Source organism: Haliotis rufescens, unplaced genomic scaffold (assembly GCF_023055435.1).
Source record: "Haliotis rufescens isolate VD_foot unplaced genomic scaffold, xgHalRufe1.0.p SCAF_3, whole genome shotgun sequence".
NCBI classification, from domain to species: Eukaryota; Metazoa; Mollusca; class Gastropoda; order Lepetellida; family Haliotidae; genus Haliotis; species Haliotis rufescens.
The window spans coordinates 29,361,877-29,388,635 of NW_025964001.1; the positions used below are offsets into that span (position 1 = coordinate 29,361,877).

The following is a 26,759-nucleotide window of genomic DNA, read 5'->3' on the forward strand; positions in this document are numbered from 1 at the left end:
TGGAATGCCAAGCCAACTTATCGAATTACGAAACGAGAAAGGATAGATTTACTCCATTTGCAGCAATATTATTGCAGTGAATTCAAAGCAATGGACTACATGAATAGAAAGTGTCATGAATTTCAAACCCGGACTTCCTGTGCGATGAGCTAGCACCGTAACATCCAGACCGTCCCCTCCCATCTATCCTTAAAAGCACACACATTGGTATGCGAGTCGCCGGCACAACGATGACAAAGAACGAACACAAACATATGCTAGAGTGAAGCATGTATTTTGATACTTAAGTGTACAAAAATAAAATTCAAATAAATATAAATAAACCTTGCATCTGGTATATAATAATTCCAACAACAATGATCAATATGTGCAGTCATCTTTAAGACTTTTACACAAACTGCCTATACATATTTACATCGTTGAGAGACTCAACACGGGAGTATTCTTAGAAGACAATGTTCAACAATTACAATCTGTTTCTGTCGTACGTAAAGCACCCGTCAACAAAAAATCCAAGGGACGTACAACGTGAGAGCCAAACATAGCTGGCCTGTGGATTTCAACATCAATAGACACCTCTTTGGCAGCCTCAAAACACGGGGAGGACAGCCCTACTGGTGACATCATCGTCATGTGTGACGTCGTACATCAAGCAACGCCCACAGCGCTTTGTCAAAGGGAATCCGTCTTCTTACTACCTCTTGCAATAACAGTAGGTGTGGCACTGACCGACGAAACATATCCTTAAAACAGAATACAAAGTAAGGAAGGATTTCTAGAAAGTAAAGAGGCGATGAATACCCTAGCGCTGTTTTTTAAGTCCTCAGAGGCCGCAAACTGAGACCGCTCGTTGCCCTATGGCCTGATGCTGGGAGCGAGAGAGCCTATCACAGCCGAACAAGTCCTGCCCAAGGGACCTTGTACGCATGTGCGGACGCAGCGTTCTGTTCCTTGGCGCCCGGATGTAGACGATAGGGTGAGGAATACTACTTCCGGTAGAGACAGGATATCGTATTTAAACATCTGATGGTGATTGTGCCATATTTTCGGATCAGACGATCTTCCCTCGCTCTTCATTCCTTTGCTCTCCTTCTTGCGTTCTTACCTCTTCCTGAAAATGATAAGACACATCAGATGATCTCTTATGATATACTATTTTGAAAGATTTGACCCACATTTACTTTTCCGTTCGCTGTTGAAGCATACTCCCAACGCATCAGCGCATGTATTCAGTTCACCATAAAAATGACGCTGTGATAACATAATTTATCATATAATGGCTAGTGTTATCGATCCGATAAACCAATCCTATAGACCGATCCGAGAAATATGCAACTGAGGTCCTCTAGCAGGAATTACATTTCGACAGGTGCGTTTACTGATTGTATTATTTCGTTTGTTTGTTGCACCCAGCAATATTCCAGCTATATGACGGCGGTCCACGCAATTGGGATACGATGACATGCATCAACCAAGTCAGTGAGCCTGACCACCCGATCCCGTTAGTCGCCTCTTACGACAAGCAAAGTCGCCCTTTACGGCAAGCATTGGTTGCTAAAGACCTGTTCTTACCCGGATCTTCACGGGTCGAACAGTACATATATGACATTGAATGTTCGTCAGACTTGCGTAAACGAACTAATCCTTCAACTATGTTCACGGTCTGGTTCCCCTCTTCTACCAAGGTCTTGCCATTGTAAGTCATTCCACATGTGAAACAGACACATTGTCCTGTGTAATAAGGGTTATCAAATAGTACATAGTACAATAGTACATAGTAACCACAATGAATCTTTACCTCTCCGTTTGGGTGACCTCCGTTTCCGTATGCACTTCCTCTTGCACCTCTTCTTCCGGCCGAAGTTATTTCCTCCCGTTTTGCAACCTCGGAATTTTCGGCATTTTCCAGTCTCTGGATCAAAGTACCATCTCTTCCTCATCTTCTTACAGTCCTTGGCCTCTTCCGTGAGGGGTAGGAGACACAGGGAATTGGGGGTGGAGGGGTGGGTCGAGGCCGTGGCATCATCCGACAATGGCGTTGTATACAAGGTGATCTTCGTACGGCCCTTTCCGCCAACATCTGAAACGAGATGAATGCATGGTCATTTAATATTGAATAATTAAGTCACGCGAACCTTTGTATTTAAAAAGTGAATATGTTTGGACTGGGGCCAATGATGTGATTATTTATGACAGACATCTTCATCTCGAACAAGATAGAATCATCTCGAACGTTTTATCTTAAACTTATTGCGCAGTCGAGTTGTGTCAGTCTGTACAGTATATAAAAAACTGTCAATTTTAAGTGTTCATCTATCTTTTTCTGGAATGTGAGTGTGACTTGGGTTTTACTTCGCTTTTAACAATATTCAAGCAATATCACCGCGGGGAGACCAGAAATGGGCTTTACACATTGTACCCATATGGAGAATCGAACTCAGGCCTTCGGCGTGTTTACCGAACGTTTTATCCTCTAGGCTACACCATGTACCACCGCCTCCCTTCAAATTGAATTGAGCCTAGTTCCACTACAGTGTAATATTCGATAGACAGCCTTATACATTGAAAACAACCCCGCTACATCTGCATGCACTGCGCGTTTAAAGATGATACCAGGTGCCTCGTATTTCTGAGTATGGACTATATATTAGGTAAGGTGACTTGTTTAAGTATGTTACTGTAACGCGACGGACTGAATCGAGCTTTACACCACCAGTGATTGGATGGCAGGAACGACTGGTGGTGCGAAGCACGATCAAGACTGTTCCGCGCTGTTCTAGGTTCCGCAGGTCGTGTGATAACTGTATATTAATCCTACTTACATTTTAACTTCCTGGTCTCGAAATTGAGTTCACTTGATTAGTCGGTCAGGATAAATTGTGACTCGACATTGCACACATACTTTATACTATAAACTAGCCTCGTCAAAACAGTCAGCTATGGACATAATACCAATAGCGTATGTTCAGGGAGAGTTATAGCATTAATCCATCTCGAAGCAACCAACATAGTGTTGACACGCGACGGTTTATGCATATATGACTAGTGTATAAACAACTTAATATCAAATAGACTGAAGCATTAAGTGAGTAGTCTTCCTCGGAGAAATCAAACAAATGTCCTCTCTACCCTCCTTCGTCCCCGTATATCATCTTAATCGCCTTGTATGTCACTATCTATACCCCCGGGTCACGGGCTGACCCCTAGGGCTCGGGCCACGTGCCAACAGATTACTCTCAACACCACCGCCCTTACCCCCAGAGCGCCATGCACCGACCTAACGCCAACTTATCATTCACACAGCGTGGATGAGTTGTAGGAATTATCGTGCACCAAAACACACGGCTCGTATATACTTGTACGTCCCGGTCGCATCCTAGTTTTGACAGTAGCCGGAGATTCAGGTGACAGGGGGCTCCATAAAACATGGCTAACGAAATTAACGATACTCCTTGCGAATCAACATTGTCCGTAAAGAATTTAAAGAATGTAAATTCAACGTAAATGACACAAGGATTCAAAAACCATATCTTTAGAAAGCGTCCTTGTCATCACGTATATAAATATGATCAGCTGTTATTACGTAAATCACAATTTGCATTCCAACTGCACTCGGCGACCCTCACTTGGTCTGAAGCAAGGCGATATTCTACTCCCTATCGCTTTTGTGTAAACGTGGCACAATACGTTCGGCGGTTTGTCGAGTAGATACTGGAACTGCTCTTTACACATGGCAATCACAAGGATGTGTATTTTGTCTATGTGTGAAATATGCGTGGGCTGTGGGTCCAAATATATATCAAGTGCATTCCCCAGTACTTACATTAACCGCCCGCGCCTACCAGTCCTCGTGGGGGTGATAAGCTGCGGTTTTATTACTCTGGACAATAGATAGATCTCCTCACTACTTAAATATTTTAACCTGAAATACTTTAGGTGAAAATGGTTCTATACACTATGGTGTCTTTGGGTGACGTACGGGATCACAGCGTACAGGCGGGTGTTTGAGGGGTATTTTTAGTATGGACAATGAGTTTGTTAAATTCTAGAATATAATTTAAGAATGTTACATGTACTTCAATAAACATATAAACATGGAAACTTTGTTTGATGGGCATAACGCCAAGGCAGCTGGCTGTTTTATTCGAGATCGTGAAATCAATCAGCTTTAACATGATGTTCAGAAACGTTTCAATTCATGTTATGTATTACCAATGTCATACTGTCAAATATATCCACAAAGGTAATGTACTGACTGAACTTGGTTGACCTCAAACATTTACAAAATCATCTAATATAACCACTTATCGAGACACTTAGATATGCCTAATTTAATTCCTGGTCTGCTACAAATGACACATCATCACAATCATCTTTATGTTATGATGTAAGCATCAGCTAATTCCAGGCTCTCGATTTTAACAACCATGATTATAAATGTCGAAATACAAACATAATCTAAACAATGCTGTTCTAATATAAAACAAATAAAACCTGATACCAATAGACGTGTGAGTGAGTTTACCTTATAGAAACGCCTCATTTGCTTGGGCGAACAAACACGTTAACCACTTGACTATGCCACCCCCTATAGTGTGGAAAATTAACTGTTGACTGCTCTTCTTTCAATATCTGCCTCTCGATCATACAATATTTGTCTTCAACTGATATTTACGGTATCCATCAATAAAATATGCATACGGTTCGCATTCCATGATTGTCCGTGACATAAATATGTTGCTGCGATAATCATATGTTTATGGTTCGCCGTGACTTATGTACGTTTACGATTCGCCGTGACAAATATATGTCCATGGTTCGCCTTCACAAAAATATATGTTTATGATTCGCCATGACAAATTTATGTCTAAACTTCACAGTGAATTATGTCGGCTATGGTTCGTCGAAACTTCTATATGTTCATTGTTCGCCGTGACTTCTATATGTTCATGGTTCGCCGTGTCTTCTATATGTCCATGGTTCGCCGTGACTTATGTAGGCTATGGTTTGCCGTGACTTCTATATGTCCATGGTTCGCCGTGACTTATGTAGGCTATGGTTTGCCGTGACTTCTATCTGTCCATGGTTCGTCGTGACTTATGTAGGCTATGGTTTGCCGTGACTTCTATATGTCCATGGTTCGCCGTGACTTATGTAGGCTATGGTTTGCCGTGACTTCTATATGTCCATGGTTCGCCGTGACTTATGTAGGCTATGGTTTGCCGTGTCTTCTATCTGTCCATGGTTCGCCGTGACTTATGTAGGCTATGGTCTGCCGTGACTTCTATATGTCCATGGTTCGCGTTGACTTATGTAGACTATGGTTTGCCGTGACTTCTCTATATCCATGGTTCGTCGCGACTTCTATATGTCCATGGTTCGCCATGACTTATGTAGGCTATGGTTTGCCGTGACCTCTATATGTCCATGTTTCGTCGTGACTTCTATATGTCCATGGTTTGCCGTGACTTCTATATGTCCATGGTTCGCCCTGACTTATATAGGCTATGGTTCGTCGTGACATCTATATGTCCAAGGTTCATCGTGACTTATACATGTCCATTTTTCGCCGTGACTTCTTTATGTCCATGGTTCGCCGTGACTTATATAGGCTACGGTTCGTTGGACTTGAGTGCACATATACGGTTACTGACCCAGAGTGAAGCACGTCTAGTGTTCTGACAGTTTCAAGTGCTAGCCAGTCACTCTCAAGTGGATGAAGCCTCCAGCTACGTCACATATCACTGCGATTATCCTGAGGAATGTTATAATTGCATGTTTATCTCTAGCTAGATAGCATCCAGCTATTTCACTCACATGCATTTAATCTACGGTCTATTCATATCCCTCATCATGACGAGACTGTGAGGAGGGTGTGTGTAGTAGGAGACAAGAGCATGTCTAACATGGTCCTGGTATCAGCAAGATAGTCACATTCGTACACGTTATCTTATCAGTCAGATTGTTCTCGCCACTGGGCGTCTTGCACCGATTACATGTCTTCGTGTATTGATCACATTACGGTATATTCATTAATTATAACTTATTTCTAATAACATTTCGGAAAGTTAGTAAATAGGCTCATATCATTTGAGATATTTCGCTTTGTTTACAGTGCAGCTTGTTGTTTAGGCTTATATAACATTTATTTATGTTCTGAACTGTTATGTGGTGGGGTAGCCGAGGGGTAGAGGCGTTCGCTCTTGAAGCCGAAGGCCCGGGTTCGATTCCCCAATGTGTGAAGTCCATTTCTGATGTCGCCCGCAGTGATATTGCTTGGGTATGTTTTTCTCTCTTTCACGTCATTACACGCCATTGTCGTTTTAACACGCATTTCTGTATACGTGTCCCACTGACTACCCGCTTGATGTTAAATGCTCATGACGTCACAAATACCAATGCAGACAATACAACAAGCCTTCAATTAGTTCTCCTAGAATACGATACGTTTCATTGTAAACTTGGCAACATACTCCTTCAAGCATTAAACTCCCTATCACTGCTAAGGGAATATATATTCGTTCTAATGTGATGATACTCTAACAATGAAATGTTTTTAACATACCGAACGTCATCACAAGACGAGTGACGTCATGTGTTGCTATGAGCAGCATGCAGTTAGGTTGGAGTGAGTTGGGTTTAACGCCGCTTTTAACAGTATTCCAGTTAAATCACGGCGTGTCAGCTTAATATAACACTGCATTGTTTTTTTAGAATAGATCTTGACAGAAACATCTGAGGCCAATCCTTAAAATACTCATCTACCCTATTCAAACTCCAGAATACTTCATCGCCATGACAGGCAGTAGGCTTGCATTGGAGGGGGTGCACAGGGGGTTTAGGTTAAAAAGAGTGGGTGAGTGAGTGAGTGAGTTGGGTTTAACACCGCTTTTAACAGTATTCCAGTTAAATCACGGCGTGTCAGCTTAATGTGGGAGGAAAGCCCGAAGTGATGCAGGTCTCAGACGTTTACCACTTAGGTGAAACCCACGAGCACGGGTATGGTGCTGACAAACCTAGAAACATAATCGGGGCGAACCGGGACTCGAACCAACAATCATAGGTTTCTGGCGTGCCCAAGGGACGCAACTCTGCACAGAATATCGCGGCGCCTTAGACTACTTGGCCACCCGTGCCCCCAGATAGGTTGGAAGAAGTAAATAACCTGATCAATATTCCGTTGAATATCGATTAAACAGGGTATATAATAAATAGAACATCCATAATGTCATACAAATTCCAAGTTTAAGTGTCTTTGATCTGGTGATGAAGACGTGGGCCCGAATCCCGGTTTGTCCTGATTATGTTTCTAGGTTTCAGCACCATATCAGTGTTCGTGGGTTTCACAAAAACCTGCATCACTTCGGGGTCCCTCCCTCATGAACTTAACACGCTGCGATTTAACTGAGATACTTTTATGAACGATGTTAAACCCACTTCACTCACACACGATGAAGATTTCAAAATGTTCTTATTCAATCGATGAGACAAACATATTTGGCAAGACGGTGTGAATGTCGACTACTTGTTATATTCTTTATTACATTAATATCGCTTTCCCGAAGCGTGCTCAAGCATTAGTACCAGATCTGTAGCTGAAAGACCTATTCTGTCTCCCATACCCTAGATAATACATTAACATGGAATCCAACTCAAATCTAGAATGATTTGACAACTCTAGATCATTTTTCTGGGCTCATTTGGATTTTTACTTTTTGTCACATCATAATATATTTTTAAACAAGATAACTATATTTCTGGGACAAAATGTTAGTCTACTTAAAGCCCTTAAAAATATAATACAGATGTGTACAAACATTAACCTATATAGTTTGTACCAAACATGACCAACGAGTTCCCTTAGTAAATCATATACGTTGATACAGAGCATGTACGTAGTTAATTTAGCACATTGTTTCAACTCACCCTTGCAACCTGCCTTTGGTCTGCATGTTTGCCAGTTACATGTCTTCGGCACGTGGATGACGCACTTCGTTCCTTTCATACAGTAAACATACTGGAATAGAAGAAAATATGTCACTCTCATTACACATATTGTCATTCAAAAGCCTAAAATCAGCATTAAAGATGTATGTTTGAACCGCGTTGCTCCAGAGGCAAGAGGTTAGAATGGGGGAGGCGATACAAGATTTTGTTAAGGAATAAAGACCCATCACCTATAACAGACCTCCTCATCAAATTCATTTCCCTGAAAATAAGAAAATGTTTGCTCCCCTTGCTTGGAAATCTATTCCAAGTGTTGTAATTAAATACCTACATTATTATGTAGCACTTGCATACTTCGACCTTCTACTCCTTTATCATTGAACCTTTGTGAAAGTCATAAAAGACCAGGAGTGAGTGAGTTGGCGCATCTTCCCGAGGCAAGGGAGTTAACTAACTTTAAAAGTCCGGTTTCCACCCTTGCAGAACTTGGCGCGCAATTCTGGGCTCGATGGAAGCGCCACCAGCAGTCGCCATGCTGTTTACGAACCGGATGTCGATTTCGTTACGAGATTTTGACTGGACTATTCATAGACTCGTTGGTCCAGGCAAAACATAACTCCATAATTCCAGCCTAGTTCGGCAAGTGTGAAAACTGGACTTTTATAGTCAGTTAACTCCCTTGCCTCGGGAAGGTGGGTTTTGTGCCGCTTTGAACAGTATTGCAGTTATCTCACGAGGTGTCAGCTTAATGTGGGAGGAGAGCCCGAAGTGTTGCAGGTCTCAGACGCTTACCACTTTGGTGAAACAAATGAGCAAGGGTATGGTGCTGACAAACAAAGAAACAAAATCGGGGCGAAACGGGATTCGAACACTCGATCGTAGGTTTCTGGCATGCCCAGGGGACGCAACTCTGCAAAGTGAAATGCGGTGCCTTAGACGACTGGGCCACCTTGTCCCCCTTAAATACAATGAGTCAGCATGGAATGAAAACACCGTCCCATCACTATCATAAAAAATAAAGGTACTAAAAATCATTCAAATTGTATCTGTGCTTGTTGATATTGAAACTTTAGTAATACACTGATCGGCTGATGTCAGACCACATGTTCATATGTCAAGTGTAGCAACCGACTACCGTTTGTACAATATTCAATACACAGACCAGACTGATATGTATTTAAGAAATATCTCGAACGTTAATTTATCTTTGATAAATTCGAGCTTATGGCATGGTATGTATATGATCCACTATCGGCTATGTATATTGTACAATATCACTGATAACACAGCTGTCTTTGAAGCCAATGGGAAGTTCGTGATACGAAGGAAGGATAAGATCTTCCAACCCCCGGGATCTGTTATTGTTGAAAGGTGTTCAGGTAATCCAGATCTTCACAAACCGCCGACCAGTTCGGAAAGGTTGGAAATGTTGGGCGAGGGAGAGAGTTTGTGGGGCAAAGTGTCCGTTTGATGTGCAGTTACCCACAAGCAAATGACAACTGTAAAGTTGGAGGAAGGAATGTTGGGAGGTGGCACGACTGCCGAAGGGGACAGGTTCTACCGTAAACAGGTGTAGAGGTTATTTGTGGAATGTTTGAAATACGCAGTAACGATAGTCATGTCCCAGATGCACGGTGGCTGCACATTGGCCTCGTATCTCGCGGAAGTTACTTCCGATCTTCCAGATAATTAATTACATAATCCTGTCTATGGACATGTCACCTATCTTTCTGACATCAACGCACTACTGTGCAGATTTGCACTCACTATTATTAATGACAGGGGTAAACACCACTGGTCAAATCCAACTAGTCGGCAGCTCATTTCGGACCTGGGTCCTCTTGCACAAAGCGACTAGCGCTACGACAATCTTAACTCCCATATTCTTACATAGACTTACGATAGTTGTAGCGCTAAGATCGCTTTGTGCAAGAGGAACCAGATGCTTATGTCTTATAACTAGACTTTGGAAGAAAGATTTTAACTGATCTCGGACTAACTGAGTATCGGCCGTGTCGATCCCTGAATGAACCTTCTACTCATCATTTCAGAGACCCACCATAACATGATACAAATACCCTTTATACAGTAACAGCATTAATAGAGACAATGATTCATACATCTATGAATGAACTTTGCTTCTCATTCGGATATTTCCCATCCATATTCCAGGTTAACTCTGGAGACTATAATGAGGTATCCGGATGCGAGTTTGACGATGAACGAAGGAGATAGATCACATCGCCGGTGTCGGTATCTGCTGAAGACTGCTCTGTTTGCGTCTTTCCACAGGAAGCAATCTCATATTCCCCGTTAGTCGTTAACGAACAGGATGCTGACTTGACATCAAGACTCAAATTAGTCACATGAAAGTGCAGGTCATCGCCTACTTCCATACACCATTGCTCTCAGTTGCAGGAACATGTGCAACGTTTTGATAGCCTCTCGACGCCCGCATGGCATTTATTGGGCGTCGAAAGAAGCACACGCTTGCGCCTGAAACTCATTCTAAGGTCGATCTAGATATCGGGTCCACATGTCCTTATGTATGGTCATTAACACTTTATGTACACTGAAAACGGACTGGAAAGAATAAGTTTTATTCCATACTGAAAGGCCACGGGCCCATAGTACAATTCTGTTTTCGGGAGTGGTTGAAGATATGCTTAACAGGTCATATTCTAATTAACATAGCCTGATAAATGAACATTGATAGTTTTTAAGGGTATTTTTTATCAGTTGTTGACATGAACGATATAAAGTTTTGTTGAGTGGGATGTACATAAAAAGGCGGTTCTATATATTTTCTTCTTAATATTTTGGACAGACTAACAGAAACTGAAATTCATCTTCAATCATTTAAATCACATTGCTCACATGTTTCTATGTCTGCCTACTTCGGTCCTAAGTCTATGAGAGCTGCTTCTAAATTGTGCTGAGGTTATTCTGATTATGTCAATATTGATATCAAACAAATAGTATTCTGGGGAAATATTTCTTTTAAAAAGCTTGTAATAAGTGCAATTTTCTGTACTTAAAGCATGAGATGACCATTTGTGAGTTGATATCCTTGTAAACTGATATCCTTAAGTCTTTGGCGTATAGATACTAAAATCGATTCTGGATTGTTGGGAACTTATTGATTGTGCCAAACATACCCATAGCCGCATTCTTTTAATAACGACTTTACATCATTTACCCAACTGCGGATTCCTTGTCTTTCATACAATAACATCTACCACGGACAGATTGCGAGGTTAAAAATGCTTACTTCTCTTCATTCTATGATCAGAGTGTTACAGACCAGAAGACATCAGAACATCAGAAACTGATGATATTATCGTAACCAGAGAATGTCTCTTAGAAACATACGTCGAACACAACATTGCATTTGGCTTCAATCGTTCGATCATTGGTTCATCGGGCAGGTCTTTGGGAAGCTGGAGTAGCCCAGTGGTTATCGTGTTCGCTCGTCTGGCATTGCACCCTTGTTTGATTCCCCGCATGGATAGAATTTCTAAAGACGCAGACTTGGTATTCCCGTCGTGCTATGGAATATTGCAAAAATGGCGCAAACTCACAGACCTGCTGGAATTAGAGAAGATAAATCAACAATATGAAACCCAGTTGTAAGAGTAGTGGTCCGTCACGCTCAGGTGAGTGAGTGAGTATGGTTTAACGCCGCTTTTAGCAATATTCCAGCAATATCATTCCAGAAATAGGCTTCACACAGTGTACCCATGTGGGAAATCGAGAGTTGTTTTTTGGCGTGACAAGCGGACGCTTTGACCACTAGGCTAGTCGTCCAGTGAAAGAACCCATGAGCGTAAGAAACGTATGTGCTGCGTTAGTGAGAGGAGGGGGATGGAGATATTGATGTCACTTTCGATACGAACCTGTGGTATCGATTGGGTCCAGGGTATTTATCGTAATGGAAAGGAAATAATACCCTGGATTGTCCAGGATGGTCTTTGGAGGCTAGACCACGGCTGCAGACAATAACAACATACACGATGATGAAACCAGAAGTTTGCTGTCTGATCCTGGCTGGTACAAAGCAGTGCGTTCGTAACATGCGAGCAGAAATGCGTGTACAAAGTTAGCCTAGTGTAATTATCTAACATAAATAGACACTATCTTGTGGCTTATGTTTTAATGTATCGGATAACTATCGCAATTTCCTCTCCGCAGTAAAAGCGATTTTGTTTTCAACAATGTTATCTTAAGAACAACTTGACGATTACTATTAACAGACTGAAATGGAACAAACCCTTGAAATAAATCGGAAATTTAAGTTTCAGATAAAATGTGTGTGCCAGAAGCGTATTTTATGGTTTTGCACAAAGTGGTTGAATAATATTAGTTGCTTAGTATTAGCGTACACTACGTAACCTGTGTCAGCAGCGGTTATTAGTCAGAAAAGCAGAATAATGATACTTTTGTGTATAGTTTATTGCAAACTCATATAGAGTTTTTGATAAGATTACAGGAATGTATGGAGAACCCTCGTGGGTTATTTAGTGAGAACCGATGAAGGAGTATAAATGACAAGTTAAATTCGAAACACTGCGAACAAGGATATGTCTCATATTCATCACTACAACCGGCGAAACCATGTCTCATATTCATCACTACAAACGGTGAAACCATGTCTCATATTCAACACTATGATGAAACCATGTCTCACATTCATCACTACATCCGATGAAACCATGTCTCATTTTCAAAACTATGAGTGATGAAATCACGAGGGACAGATGTGTCATATTCAACACTGCTATTGAGGGACATTTGTTTCATGTTCAACACTGAGATCGAGGGACTCGAGTTTCATATTAATTCAACACTACGTAACCTCACTGAAAACCTATGTACCATATCAAGTTTTACTCAGAAAGAGAGTACTACGCCCGATAAACCTATGTACCATATCAAGTTTTACTCAGACAGAGAGTACTACGCCCGATAAACCTATGTACCATATCAAGTTTTACTCAGAGTACTTTGCTTAATAAACATATGTAGCATATCAAGTTTTACTCAGACAGAGAGTACTAAGCCCGATAAACCTATGTAGCATATCAGTTTTACTCAGACAGACTACTACGCCACATAAACCTATGTACTATATCAAGTGCCTCGACCGATAAATTGTTGTTTTATGCAGAGCGTCCTGGGCACCGAAGATCGTTCATCACCCATGCCTGTGTGTACTTACGCTGAATGAGAGTACGTAACGACTACCATACTCAGGATAATCTACCTCCCCCCCCCCCCCCCCCCCCCCCCCCTGCTGCCAGGTTCACAAGCGGTCTATAAGAAGATCTGGCAGCGTCCCAGAGGTCTCATTCTAGGCTGGCTGCCATCATGAAACGTGTCTATTTGGGGCGAGTTACCATGATACTGGTAAATAAACAAACCACGGTTACTGGACGCCAGTTGAAACTAGTTTCGCATTGACTGTTTTCTGAACTGCAGAAATGTCAGTTTACAAGATGATATACAAGTGGAATTACATGTGCTATGTATTGCACATTTGCGCATCAGCCAGAAACACCAGCTACAACCTTGAACAGGCTCCCTGCAGTGCAAGACATACACCTCCGCTACTGCGGAGAAAGTTAAAAACAGCTCTCGGCGGTCAAATTCAATACAGTTTTGTATATAATCTGTTGCAAGTATTGTCTCTTTTGGTGGGGTTTATGTATTGTTTTACGTCTCAGATACGTATACAGCAAAACACCGCTAAACCGGTTGTCGTAATAACGGGATTCGAACTAGCAGGGTTTCACTATACCTAATCCTATATTCGCATCTGCGTGTGGCGTTTTCGTGTGACTGATGCATCAACCCACAGTACGAAGCACAAGTACGGAGTCCATGGAAGTCGAACTGTTCAGAATGGATCGCTGGTACACATCTTAGTTGCCTCCCTCATTGCCCCGGGAGGCGGTGATATAGCCTAGGGGTTAAGCCGCCCGCCCGTCCCACCAAAGGCCCGGGTTCGATTCACTACATGTGTAATTTGTGAAGTCCATTCCTGGTGTCACCCGCCTTGATATTGTCGGAACATTGCTAAAGTCGGCGTAAAACCATACTCATTCACTCATTTTCGTGGCGAGGACAAGGGTGTGTGTCTATATCTCTACTCGTTCCCTTGGTTCACTGACGCATTCCACCAGCAAAACTGAAGTAATTTAATGCCCATAAATGGCTACACTCACAGCCTAAACAATACTTACAGCCTTTGTGAGTTTGGTTTTACGCCGCTTTTAGCAATAGTCCACCAATATCACGGCGGGGGGACACCAGAAATGGGCTTCACACATTGTACCCATGTCGGGAATCGAACCCGGGTCTTCGACGTGACGAGCGAACGCTTTAACCACTAGGCTACCCGACCGCCCCCTCACTTTCTGAACATGATCTAGGTCATCTTTATATTATACCACAGCTCTTTCCTGCTGTCAACACCCAGACCATTTTCACACTTTACCTTTCATACACACTCATAAACTCATGGGAACCTCCCGTCAAGCCATCCAGACCTGATATTCCTACCCTTGACACCCCCTATCGCCAGGTCATGGCAGGCTGTCATCCCCATATCGTCTTGCCCATCGATGCACGGGTCACGTTCCGACGCCAGGACTGGCGGGTAGGTGCAGGCGTCTATAGGAAAGGTAATCAACGGAGTGCCGTTATCGCCTTATCGCAAAGCAGTGACAGATATTCACGGATAAGAAAAACCTTTTGTTGACAAGTTGTTACCTTGTCATTCCAGTGTCGACAATATTCATCATAAACAAGACCGGGGTCATGCGTTGTCAATTGTGGCGTAACACTACATGCCACCGAGGTCTAATTCCCAGACTCAGCCACTATAATGCTATTTGTTGAGCTGGTATTGTTCCCAGTAGACCAACTGCCTCGAGTTAAATGTCCCACGCAACCTTCACTGAAATAGATCATTTTCTGCATTGGCCCAGTGGGCAAGGTTCCCCAGTGCATGTTCCAAATGTATGTTTTCATTTTGTAATCATCCCATGCTTTCACGGCCAGCGGCACGACGTTTGGAAGCACGGTGAGTGTTTCGACCTTCGTTTCTGAACACATGTTTCTGATCCGTTCTTCGTCCCACTAACGAACTTGCATAATCTGTAACGACTGTGTCACGATACTGGCCTACTGGCAGCAGTTATTGATTAACACTAGGTTCATTCAAACGAAGCAAAACGTTCCACCCAGTGATGAGCAGTTAAGGATGGAAGTATTCTGACATGACCAGTCTGCATGGTAATCTTACAGTTCCAGGGAATCGACAACTTGTTATTCGGGAGGGCTGGGAGGTTGTTTCTTTGGGGGGGGGTGGGATTTTTAATGGTGGGGGGGGGATATTTTGCCTCAGGTTTTACACTAGTCTAGCCCAGCAACACAGGATAACCTTTGGCCTGGAAACACTGACAACAGGATTGAGTATAGCCAGAATCAAAGGATTGCCTCTAGCCTGGCAATACTAACACTGTACAACTTAGTACCACCGAGCAAAGAAATACGAACACTACATGGTAGTATCCAGCCTTGAAACTGTCACTACAAAGTAGTATCTAACCTAAAACCACTTACATTACAAGCTAGTCTCTAGCCAGCGCCACTAACACTAAAGGGTAACCTCTAGCCTAAAACCACTGATAAAAACAGGACAGTTTCTAGCCTTAAACCACTTACATTACAGACTAGTCTCTAGCCTAGCGCCACTAACACCAAAAGGTAATCTCTAGCCTAATCACATTAACATTACAGGATAATATCTAGCAGAGCGACACTAACACTACATGCTTGTATCTAGTCTAGCGACACTAACACTAAACGGTGGTCTCTAGCCTAGCTACACTAACACTGCAGGACAGTATCTAGCCTAGCGACACTAACACTAAACGGTGGTCTCTAGCGACACAATCACTACAGGATAGTATCTAGCCTAGCGACACTAACACTAAAGGGTTGTCTTTAGCCTAGTAGTCATGCCAATTACTCAGGAATATCTGCATTTAATATAATCAAAACCAGTAACAAGTACATAGGTTAGTGTTTATTGACTCAACATATTGTTTCCAGTGTATTATTTATGACCACCATTTATCTCCGCACGTGCGGGGGTGTCATCTCAGAGGCAGTCGTGACAAGGAGCGATAACTCTCGTCAATGTCGTCTAGTGTTTCGGGCGGTTTGACGCGCTGAGATCCAGGGAATGTAAATCAAATATTTAATATTGTTCGGAAGTACCTTGACAAATCCCCGTATTTATACCAAGGCCGGGGGTCTAAATAGCACATGTTGACTACCCATGACCTAAAAAAATATCCAACATTTAAGAAACTTTATCTTAGAGAATTTGAACGCCACTTGTAACAGTGAACGTAAGGTGATACACATTCCTATTTGCAAGATCCCCCGTAGATTTATGACCCGAAACTTTTTTCTATTAACGCTTTTACCGAACCAGGTGATAAGGCGAGTGTTTGGTTGGGTCTTTGTTTTCTGTCGTAATGCGTTAGGGAATTAAACTGATTTACATGAGCGGTGGTATTGGAAATGTACTCGAATACGTTGTAAATCTTGGTGAGTGATGTTGGATCATTTCGCCAGGATAGTGACTTTAGAAAACTTGAAATCACATCCTCTTCTTTATACGCATAACAAAACAGTATCTTTGAACAGTAAATCCTGGCATTCTACTCCTGTCGTACACAACAGTGGTTCCGTACTTGAGTTACCATTGCTCAAAGTAGTGGATGTAATGACGTATATGTAACCGGTACAAGTAGGCGTCATCTGGGGCTATACATTACCTCCAGGCTACTTAAACGTCTCCTTGATACTAAACGCCTAGCGATTTCCACAGCAGCTGCTTTCATTTAAAATATGTACTGTTTTCTTCCATGTTGATTAAACATGTCCCCTTACAACCTGATGTACTTCACATTCGTGTTATACATGGATTGGAAGTAGCAAAGTGTACTTTCTTGAAGAATTAAATAGGTTTTAAACTAGAGAACTGGAATTCAGCTTTGGTTAACGTCTACAATCACAGATTGGACAGGTTTTGAAACAGTCGTCGTTGACGTAATTGAATATACTCGCAACTGATAAGTGAGTGAGTGAGTGAGTGAGTTAATATTTAACGTCACATCGGCAATATTGCAGCCATATCGTGACGTGACGAGACAAAATTTGACTTGAATATATATGTAAACTGTATACAATTCTGTCGACGAAGGACAATAAAACAACTAGATTATCACAGATATATGTTTAAAACTGATAAGTAATTATGACTGCTCAGCATAAACACAATTGCCACTGACATGGAATTACAGCAATCTGAACATACCTGCCTGAAATGCTCGACCCTCATTAAAAACATGACAGGATTGACACCATATATAGATGTACACGAATCCTCACGATATGTCCAATAATTGCTGTATCCTTTATATGCTAAACATTACCAACAACACCACCAAACTCCGTTACCTATAACTTAAATAGACATGAACGTTTCCCTGAACCCGACGGTATGAATAAATCCTTCAACGTTGGACCATCTACGAAAACGGTATCCCAATAACCGATTACCCCCAAACCAGCATCACGAATGACTTGCCACTTCATCAAAAAAAGCACTTCACTCTGTTCAGCACAGTATCAGTGGAGGCGTGATCAATTGTTGACCAACGCCACCTCCCCTGCGCCCCAAACTGCTGGACGATGACACTTTCCAAGGAACAGTTACTCTTGTGATAGTTCGAGAAGGTGAGAAGTGATGTTGGTTGAACGCCGCTTTGAACAGTATTTCAGTTATATCACAGAGTGACTAATTTAGGGGAAAGCCCGAAGTGATGCAATAATAAGCCGTTTACCACTTTGGTGAAGCACGCGAGCACCGGTATCGTGATGACAAACCTAGGAACATAATCAGGGCGAATCTGGAATTCGAAACCGTGACCCTAGATTCCTGGCATAACTAAGGGACGCAACTCCGCACAGCTGCGACGTCTGGGTCCCCAGTGCCAGGAGTCCAGAGAGGAACATGTTGAGACAGTTCTTACCTTGCAGGGGTCGTGGCACTTGCATATCGGACTTCCTTCCACGTCAGTCTCGTAACCATAAGGGCAATCTCGGAAGCCGCACTTGATCTTGAAGTACGGCCATAACTCCTTGCTGTTACCGGAGAAGAACGTGGATGCATATGTTGGTAACACACACAGCTGAAACCAATGTGCATAGTGTACACGCAAGCAGTCAACAGTTGTTGTAAACATCAAACTCGGTTTCTAGAAAAATATCCCTGGTCTAAGATGAAATAGCATGTGCCTTTTTTTTCTTTTCATATACAAAAACACACAGGCCTTATTTGTGTCCGTTTATATCGAAAGCACATGAACTCGTTATTGGTCAGTAAATAAAAATATATACCCCCTATATGTAAGTAGGGATCGAAATAACCAATACTGGGAATACAAGATCATAGAAACAGAAGAAATGCAAGAATGCGTTGAAATGACATAACGATATCACACAGTTGTGTGCAGTCAGCGTCGGGTGTAGAAAGACAACTCGATGAGACAGTGTACACGGGATCTGTATAATAATGTTTAAACTACTGGGGAAAAGGGACAAGGGTGGTCAAGTCGTTAATGCTTCGCTAAACTCGACTTTGGTATATCCAATGCGGACTGTCTTCCCAGTGAAAAAGTGTACTCGCCGTAAGATACATATTGACTTTCATGCCAATCATACGAGGCATGACGTTATGTTTCCACTGCTCACTGCACCGTCAATCGGAATTGAGTTTCATAACTTTTTATTATTCCTTGATAAACTAATTATTAACCCTAACATTCGGAAAAGTATAGAATCACACTTGTTCATCTGGCCATAATTCAACATCTTGTAACAAATGTCGGAAATGTGTAATTTTCGTATTACTGGCAACTATTGACTGAAACGTCTTAATCTCATATTTGAGGTACACATGATGCCATCTAATTCCCGTATTCCGATTATGAACCTTGTGATTCGATTATGATCCTTGATCCTTAAACACTATACCAATGCATGCTGGTTTCACCAACGCGGCCAACGTCTATGGCCTTCATCATTTCAACATTAACCTGACACACTTTCATAACAACTAAACTATTGTCCATATACCGTGCCAAAGCAGCGTTAAACCCAACCATCAAGCTCACTTTAAATTAAACTGATAGTATCCAGTGCTTCTGCCCCCATGTATACCTTTCCAATTCTGTATAATTGCCAAGTTGATATCATAATTATGTTTAGTTACAGAAGGAGACCACGCCATGTAATTACACTGATGGGAAACTGATTATTCTACACGATGTAGAGGTGAGGTGAAATTGGGTTTAACGTCGCGTCCAAGATTATTGCACTTATATAGCGGACGTGCATGCACGTGTGTGTGTGGCTGCTTGTACTAGTCCGGACTGATGCCGATTTATAGTGCTAGCCCACTGAGATACCATGCCGCTGTTTAACCTGAATACCCCACTCAGACACAGTATACTGACTCCGAGCCGACCAGTCCTTGTTTTAGCCCCTTAATGCCGAGCGCCAGACAGGGTAACAACAAGTACCATCTTTTAACGTCTTTTGGTATGACGCGGCTGGGGATCGAACCCGCGACCTTCCGCTTTCCGGGCGGACGCTCTACCACTAGACCACGGAGGCGGTCTCACGATATAGAACGTTAGTGTTAGAGTAACGTCCAATAATTTCCAGTTGGGCAATACAAGTCTGAATAAGACTCCACAGAAGACTGATCACCCATGGCTCCTGGTCAGGGAAGACGGAGCATCGAGTACAGCTGATATATAGCTCTGACTACATCCCAGCTGTTTTATATACAGTATACTAACGCCCGAGTATGTTCTTAGTCTGTACAATGTAAACTTGCTAGTCTGACAATGTGTTCACACAAAGCCAGGCTATGTATACCCTTGTAGGCTGTTGTTCGTTTCCTCGATCCACAACATCGACAGCCTGTGGCCATGAGAGCATACCACGCCACGGCATGCTAGCCTCATTAGATGAGCTATGTAACACGCAGCCAATGAAAACAATGGAATACATCTCACACACCATAGGGGATATATTTGGGGTCTGGGTGCTAAATATATCTTTTTCGCATATCGCACATTGTCAGTGAGAGAAAACAATTATACATTGCCAAGACTGTAGCGGTGGCTTAAGGTGATATACATTTTAACACACACACACACCGATATGAGAGATAACGATCTTTCTCCCTATCCTGAGATACGAGGTGTTGTTTTAACGGATCTTGAACAGGATGCACATAGAGGCGAGTTAGACTAGGCACCAGGAACTATCTGCAATTTCTGGTACAATGAGTCATTGGACCTTTCAAGCGGTTGGCATGCGGAAACGGCAACTCTTTACGAGCTTCGGCTTTCCCATTTTCATTTATAGATAGACAAGAAGTTAAAACTTGGTTAAAGTAAGTAGAACATTAACTGTCGCATTTCCTTGAGAGATATTTCATCAGCAATTGTACATCCTGTTAATAAGAGTTCGATAAAGTTTTATTGATAAATGTAACTATTATCTATTACCTGTTATATGCCGTAAAATGCCAATTCCTGACAACGACCGATAATTTCTACAATTGACAATCGAATGATGCGATGTTTCTATTTCCTGAGTAGGGTGTTGTACATATATTATCATATATATACAAGTGCACTGCATCAGTGAAGCAATAACGCATACTTCAAGGATTTTAATGGCATGGCGTCATGCTAACAGTATTTCCTCATGTCGTAATACTTTCGTATGTATTTTTAGACATGACAGAGCAAACCCCACATTATACGTTAACGACAATTGATGTGACAAAAAATAATCTGAAAAACTGATAAGTGAAAGAATCATAAACAATTTATAACATTCATATATCAAGTGAAAAAGTTCAAGAGTATATCAATGTAAAGCATTAGCCGTGAGGTCTACCGACTGCACACATATAGCTCCTGCTTATGTCACGACACGGGAAGCATGAATGAAATCTCGCCCGGCGTGTGTAGAGCGTACTACGTTAGGCAAGAAAGAGCTGAAGAAGTGCTACTTACAATTAAAAACACAAGTCCGTGAATAGGAAAACTGGCCAGTAAGTAATTCATATCCAGTTTGAAGTAACGGAATGGGTGTCAGTGGATGACAAGAGTCAATCTGTTGTGCACGACTAAGACAAGACGACTGGGACAGTGAGTTGACCCGAACTTGCACGGCAGACGAGAGCTGATGCTGTGTGCCGCCCCATTCTCATGTCGTGATTTATAGTACAGCCAGACTACGCGCTAGACGTGGCGGGGAATTCCTTCATCAACACGTGTATACAGGGACCGCTTCTCCCCCCGCCCGCTAAATACCCAGGACAGTATTTACGCTCAGGCGATGGGAGACTTCAATTCAACCCTTTTTCCATATTTGTCACAACATCGTTCTGACGTCACGAGCTGCTTTGCTATGATTGGCTAGCTGTGTAATGTTTCTCACGAGGGGCGTGGCCTTTTCGTATAACCTTCATTGTTATACGCTAGGCCTCTATGACTATTTTAAGGTACGCTTACACATCTCGTGACCTGGAGCATAGAAACAACTTCTCCCTGGTTTCTGCGATTGAAACTGAAGTCAGAGGAATGTTGGAGACACGTTTGAAATGCCCTTCATAGCTGGGGATTTACACCATAACAGATGGCGAGCACACCAAGTCAGGCGATTCATTCACTAAACTGTGCGAGCTCGCTTCTCCCAAAGTGCTCAGAAACATCCGCAAAATGCTCCAATATTTCACATAAACAAACATCAATCACCTTTTCCTGACACCATGATTAAGTACTGCATATTTTTGTACACGGACGTTTACCCTTCCTATGGATAAAAAGTATTCCAAAATATAACATTGCATTGTTTTTTTTAAATAGATCTTGACAGAAACATCTGAGGTCGATCCTTAAAATACTCATCTACCCTACTCAAACTCCAGAATACTTCATCGCCATGACAGGCAGTAGGCTTGCATTGGAGGGGGTGCACAGTTATCGTTTAGGTTAAAAAGAGTGAGTGAGCGAGTTGGGTTTAACGCCGCTTTTAACAGTATTCCAGTTACACCACGGCGTGTCAGCTTAATGTGGGAGGAAAGCCCGAAGTGATGCAGGTTTCAGACGTTTACCACTTCAGTGAAACCCACGAGCACGAGTATGGTGCTGACAAACCTAGAAACATAATCGGGGCGAACTAACGGATTCGAACTAACAATCATAGGTTTCTGGTGTGCCCAAGGGACGCAACTCTGCACAGCGAATCGCGGTACCTTAGACAACTGGGCCACCCTTGCCCCCGTCCCCCATGTTAAAAAGAACCACTCCACCTTGTCGAAAGATATTTTGGACAACATCTAACGAGGATAAAAGAAACTAAATTAAGTACAGGTTACACTGGGAACATCAACATCTAACGCTTCCATTTATAAAGTTGTAACCCATCCGTGAATACTTTAGACGATAACGTTTCCGTTCAGATGAAAATAGAATTGCACAAGTCTCTACAGCAATGCTTATTTGTTAAAATCATAATGTCTAGATAATATAAATACAAAGATGTTGTCCCTACAAATGACTGGCATCCTTAGATGACGTCCGCTCATCTAGACGTGCCTCTTATAAAGATAGAATTATTATACATCCATCACGGTTATATAGGTCCGTGACATCCATGGACTTATCATTCAGTACAGACTTGGAGCAAGGTTAAGATGTTCTTACAACCGATTTCATTATCCACGAGCTCTCTGGGCCCCTGCTATAATTGGATGACGCCATACACACGATCAGGCTGATTGTCAGTTGACGGTTGACTTTTCTGTGATTGTTTGATAGATAACGTCGTCGGTGGAAGTCAGTCAAGTCGTGTTTACAGTTGTTTATCAATGTCATTGTGTCTGCATGCGGTGAACCGCTGTCATATGAGAGATCGGTCATTCAACCGTGGAACAACATCTTGTGTCCTTGAGCTTGTGTACAAGGAATAACGAGAGATTCATCCTGTTGTTATGGGTTCTGTCTGTTGATCTTACCCATATCTCTCTCTCTCTCTCTCTCTCTCTCTCTCTCTCTCTCTCTCTCTCTCTCTCTCTCTCTCTCTCTCTCTCTCCCTCCCTCTCTCTCTCTCTCTCCCTCTCTCTCTCTCACTCTCTCTCCCTCCCTCTTCCCCTCTCTCTCTCACTCTCCCTCTCTCTCTCTCTCCCTCTCTCTCTACTCTCTCTCTCCCCTCTCTCTCTCACTCTCTCCCTCTCCCCCTCTCTCTCTCCCCCTCTCCCTCTCTCTCCCCCCCCCTCTCTCTCTCTCTCTCTCTCTCTTTTGCTTCTTCCTCTTGACTTTTCTTTTTAAATTCTTCACCCTTCTCCCCACTATGTTTTCTCACAGTTCCTTTGCCTCTGCTAGTGATGCGTTACTTTGTTACAGCAAGCATCAGCTGTAGATATTGGGACATGTTTGTAATTTACTGTTTTCATTTTGTAATCTACTTTATTTCTTTGGAAATGTGAGGCGAAAGTCTCTCAGTTGTACACAAACTTGAAAGTTTGCGTTTTAATATCAGATAAATTGTTCCGCCTTAATGGTAATAAATCTACAATGACACAATCAACACTGCAGCATGATTTATTCCTGTAATCTCTGTAATTGAGTATACATGTATGTTGTTATCAATGTGTGGGTCGATCCCTCCCCTACCTCCCACACACCATATGATTGCACCCCATGTTACCGAGAACCCTCCACCATCCCTCTCAAGGTAAGGCATCACTAGGTATATACATCACAAAACAAACTACACCGGTAACAACCTCGTCGCCATTATACGACTACCACATGATCTATAAAACATGGCCAGACCAACCAACACTCTCTGGTGACCTGGGCCCCGTTCATCAAAGCGGTCTTAGCGCTATGACTACCTTTACAGAACGTGTGTGTTCAGTTTACGATCGTAGCCCTCCGGCGTAATCTTTGTTTGTTTGTTTGTTTGTTGTTTAACGCTGTACAATATTCCAGCTATATGACGGCGGTCGAGTCTGGACCAGACAATCCAGTGATTGACATCATGAGCATCGATCCACACAAATGGGATACGATGACATGCATCAAACTAAGTCAGCAAGCCTGACCACCCGATCCCGTTAGTCATCTCTTAAAACAATTATAGTCGCCTTTTACGGCAAGTATGGGTAGCTGAAGACCTATTCTACCCCGGATCTTAACGGGTGGATCGTCATCTGAACACAGACTTGCCGGAACAGTAGTCATTGCGCCATCTTTGCTGGTGGCGCTAATGCTGCTGTGTGAAATGGGACACAAACAGATTTGGTGTCAGTTTGGTTTGGCTGGGCCCCGTTCCACAAAGCGATTTTTAGCACAAGGGCTATTGTAACCCTATGTTAAAGTATGGGAGTTTGGATCGACATAAACCTAAGATGATAGCTCATAGCTAGTGGTTAGTAGGTAGAATTGGTTACGATGGTTGTCCGAGTAAACCGTGAATCGGGTGGTAATAATGTGTGATCTCACTGCTTGTGTGTCAGTGTGCCCTGGTTGCGTGAGTTGTTGTTCTTGTTATCATCCTGGTTTGACCTCTCACAGGACATCTCTCAGATGACGTTACAGAACATATCTCAGATGACGTTACAGAACATCTCTCAGATGACGTTACAGAACATCTCTCAGATGACGTCACGGAACAGCTCTCAGGTGACGTTACAGAACATCTCACAGATGACGTTACAGAACATCTCTCAGATGACGGTACAGAACATATCTCAGATGACGTTACGGAACATCTCTCAGATGACGTCGTGGAACATCTCTCAGATGACGTCGTGGAACATCTCTCAGATGACGTTACAGAACATCTCTCAGATGACGTTACGGAACATCTCACAGATGACGTTACAGAACATCTCTCAGATAACGTCACGGAAAATCTCTTAGATAACGCAACGGAATATCCCACAGGCCATGTAACATACATGTAACGGAATGTCTAACAAAAGGTGCAACAGGACATGTAACCAAACATCACACAGGGATGAACAGGACATGTAACCAAACATCACACAGGAAAGAAAAAATACGTAACAGAACTCTATGAATCCAGATCATCTCACAGAACATATCACATGGCACTATATAAGCCATGTAAAAGAACATATCACAGATCAACTAAGAAAATATCTCCAGAACATGTCACAGAACATTGCACGGCCTTGCTTCAAGGCTGTACTGAAAGATAAGTCCATGGATGTGTAGTAATTCTATCTTTATGATACGAAAGTGTAGTTAAACAACGCCAGTCTCTTGTAGACCAAGTATATATGTATATAGTCTATAAACTATGATTTAAACTAATACTTTTTGCCTCAGAAACTTTTGCATGTCTAAAATATCACAGGTCATTACCAGAACATCACACGACAAGTAACAGAACATCACAGGACATGTAACAGAGCATCTAACATAATACAGTCAAGTCTCGTTAATCCGACACTCGTTAATCCAACAATTGGCTTTATCCGACACAAATGATGGGAACCGATTTAATCAGTGCTATTTAGACCCGTTAATCCGACAGTCTCGCACTCGCATGTTTAAGAAGATGTCTCTCTATGCATCTCGCATTTAATCTGGCAAAACGTCTAAGAGAACATGTCACGGAATATCTCCTTGACCATGTAACAGAACATCTAACATAATATGTAAAAGAAGACAGAACGTCTCTCTATACATCTCGCATGTAATCTGGCAAAACGTCTGAGAGAACATATCACGGAATATCTCCTTGACCATGTAACAGAACATCTCACAGAACACCTAACAGAGCATGATAACATCTCTCCTACAAGTTTGATAAAACATGATTTTTTTTTTAAAAAATCAGTTTCATAAATTTATCAGCTAACATCGATGTCTTCAGATGAAAGTACTATATATTACTTTGACCTTACAGTACTTAAACATTCTCGAGTTTGATAACTTCTATTTTTTCTATCTAATGCGAATTATTTTGCTGACTGCCACTTCCTGTTTTTGCCTACCACGTGTTTTTTCCCTCAACTCTAACCTCGAAACTTCGTCGTAGTACAGCTTGCGGCTGGAGCAGAGCCAACCCCGTGCTGTTACTGAATAGAGCTACATGATACCTCCACTTCATGATGTAAAAACTCTCTTGCCCAATTAACGTCTCTCATTGATGTTAACGGAGACAGATACTATCTGCCGCGGCATAGTCAAAGGGACGCTCCAGAAGTGAATGGCTCGGTCTTGAAGTCAGCAATACCCTCTCACAGATGGGGGAGGGGGGATAGGAAGCACATTGTTGAGCAGGCCCGGTGAGGTATTTTTAACTCGGAACATGTCACGTGACAAGTATGTTTTCAATGGAATTTTCTTCCGATGCCATGGAAGGAATTAGTGCCAATATAAAATTCACTTTTTAAATTTCGTGTGAAGATGATGAAATGATGAAGTTGATGAGTCGGCTACCGTTTTTACATTATTTTGAGTTAAGTGTTCTTGATCCTCAAACCCGGAGAAACATGGCATCTCCGGTACCCTATGTGGAGTGTCGATAACTGTGCACTGAGAAAACCATAAATAAGAAAGACATCGATGGAATATCCATAATTATATGTATTCTTTTTCACGTTT

The 26,759-nt window shown here is 42.3% G+C and overlaps 1 protein-coding gene across 1 annotated transcript; it reads right to left on the minus strand.

The window, feature by feature from the left end:
- Positions 1–255: 255 nt before the first annotated feature.
- On the minus strand, positions 256–21,473 carry LOC124145382 (BPTI/Kunitz domain-containing protein 4-like). The gene is made up of 5 exons (XM_046515133.2): positions 21,126–21,473; positions 18,060–18,218; positions 7,927–8,017; positions 1,799–2,080; positions 256–1,111 (listed from the first exon to the last, which is right to left on the minus strand). The coding sequence occupies exons 1-5, from the start codon at positions 21,174–21,176 to the stop codon at positions 1,074–1,076; spliced, it is 621 nt and encodes a 206-aa protein (XP_046371089.2). The 5' UTR covers positions 21,177–21,473; the 3' UTR covers positions 256–1,073.
- Positions 21,474–26,759: the final 5,286 nt, after the last annotated feature.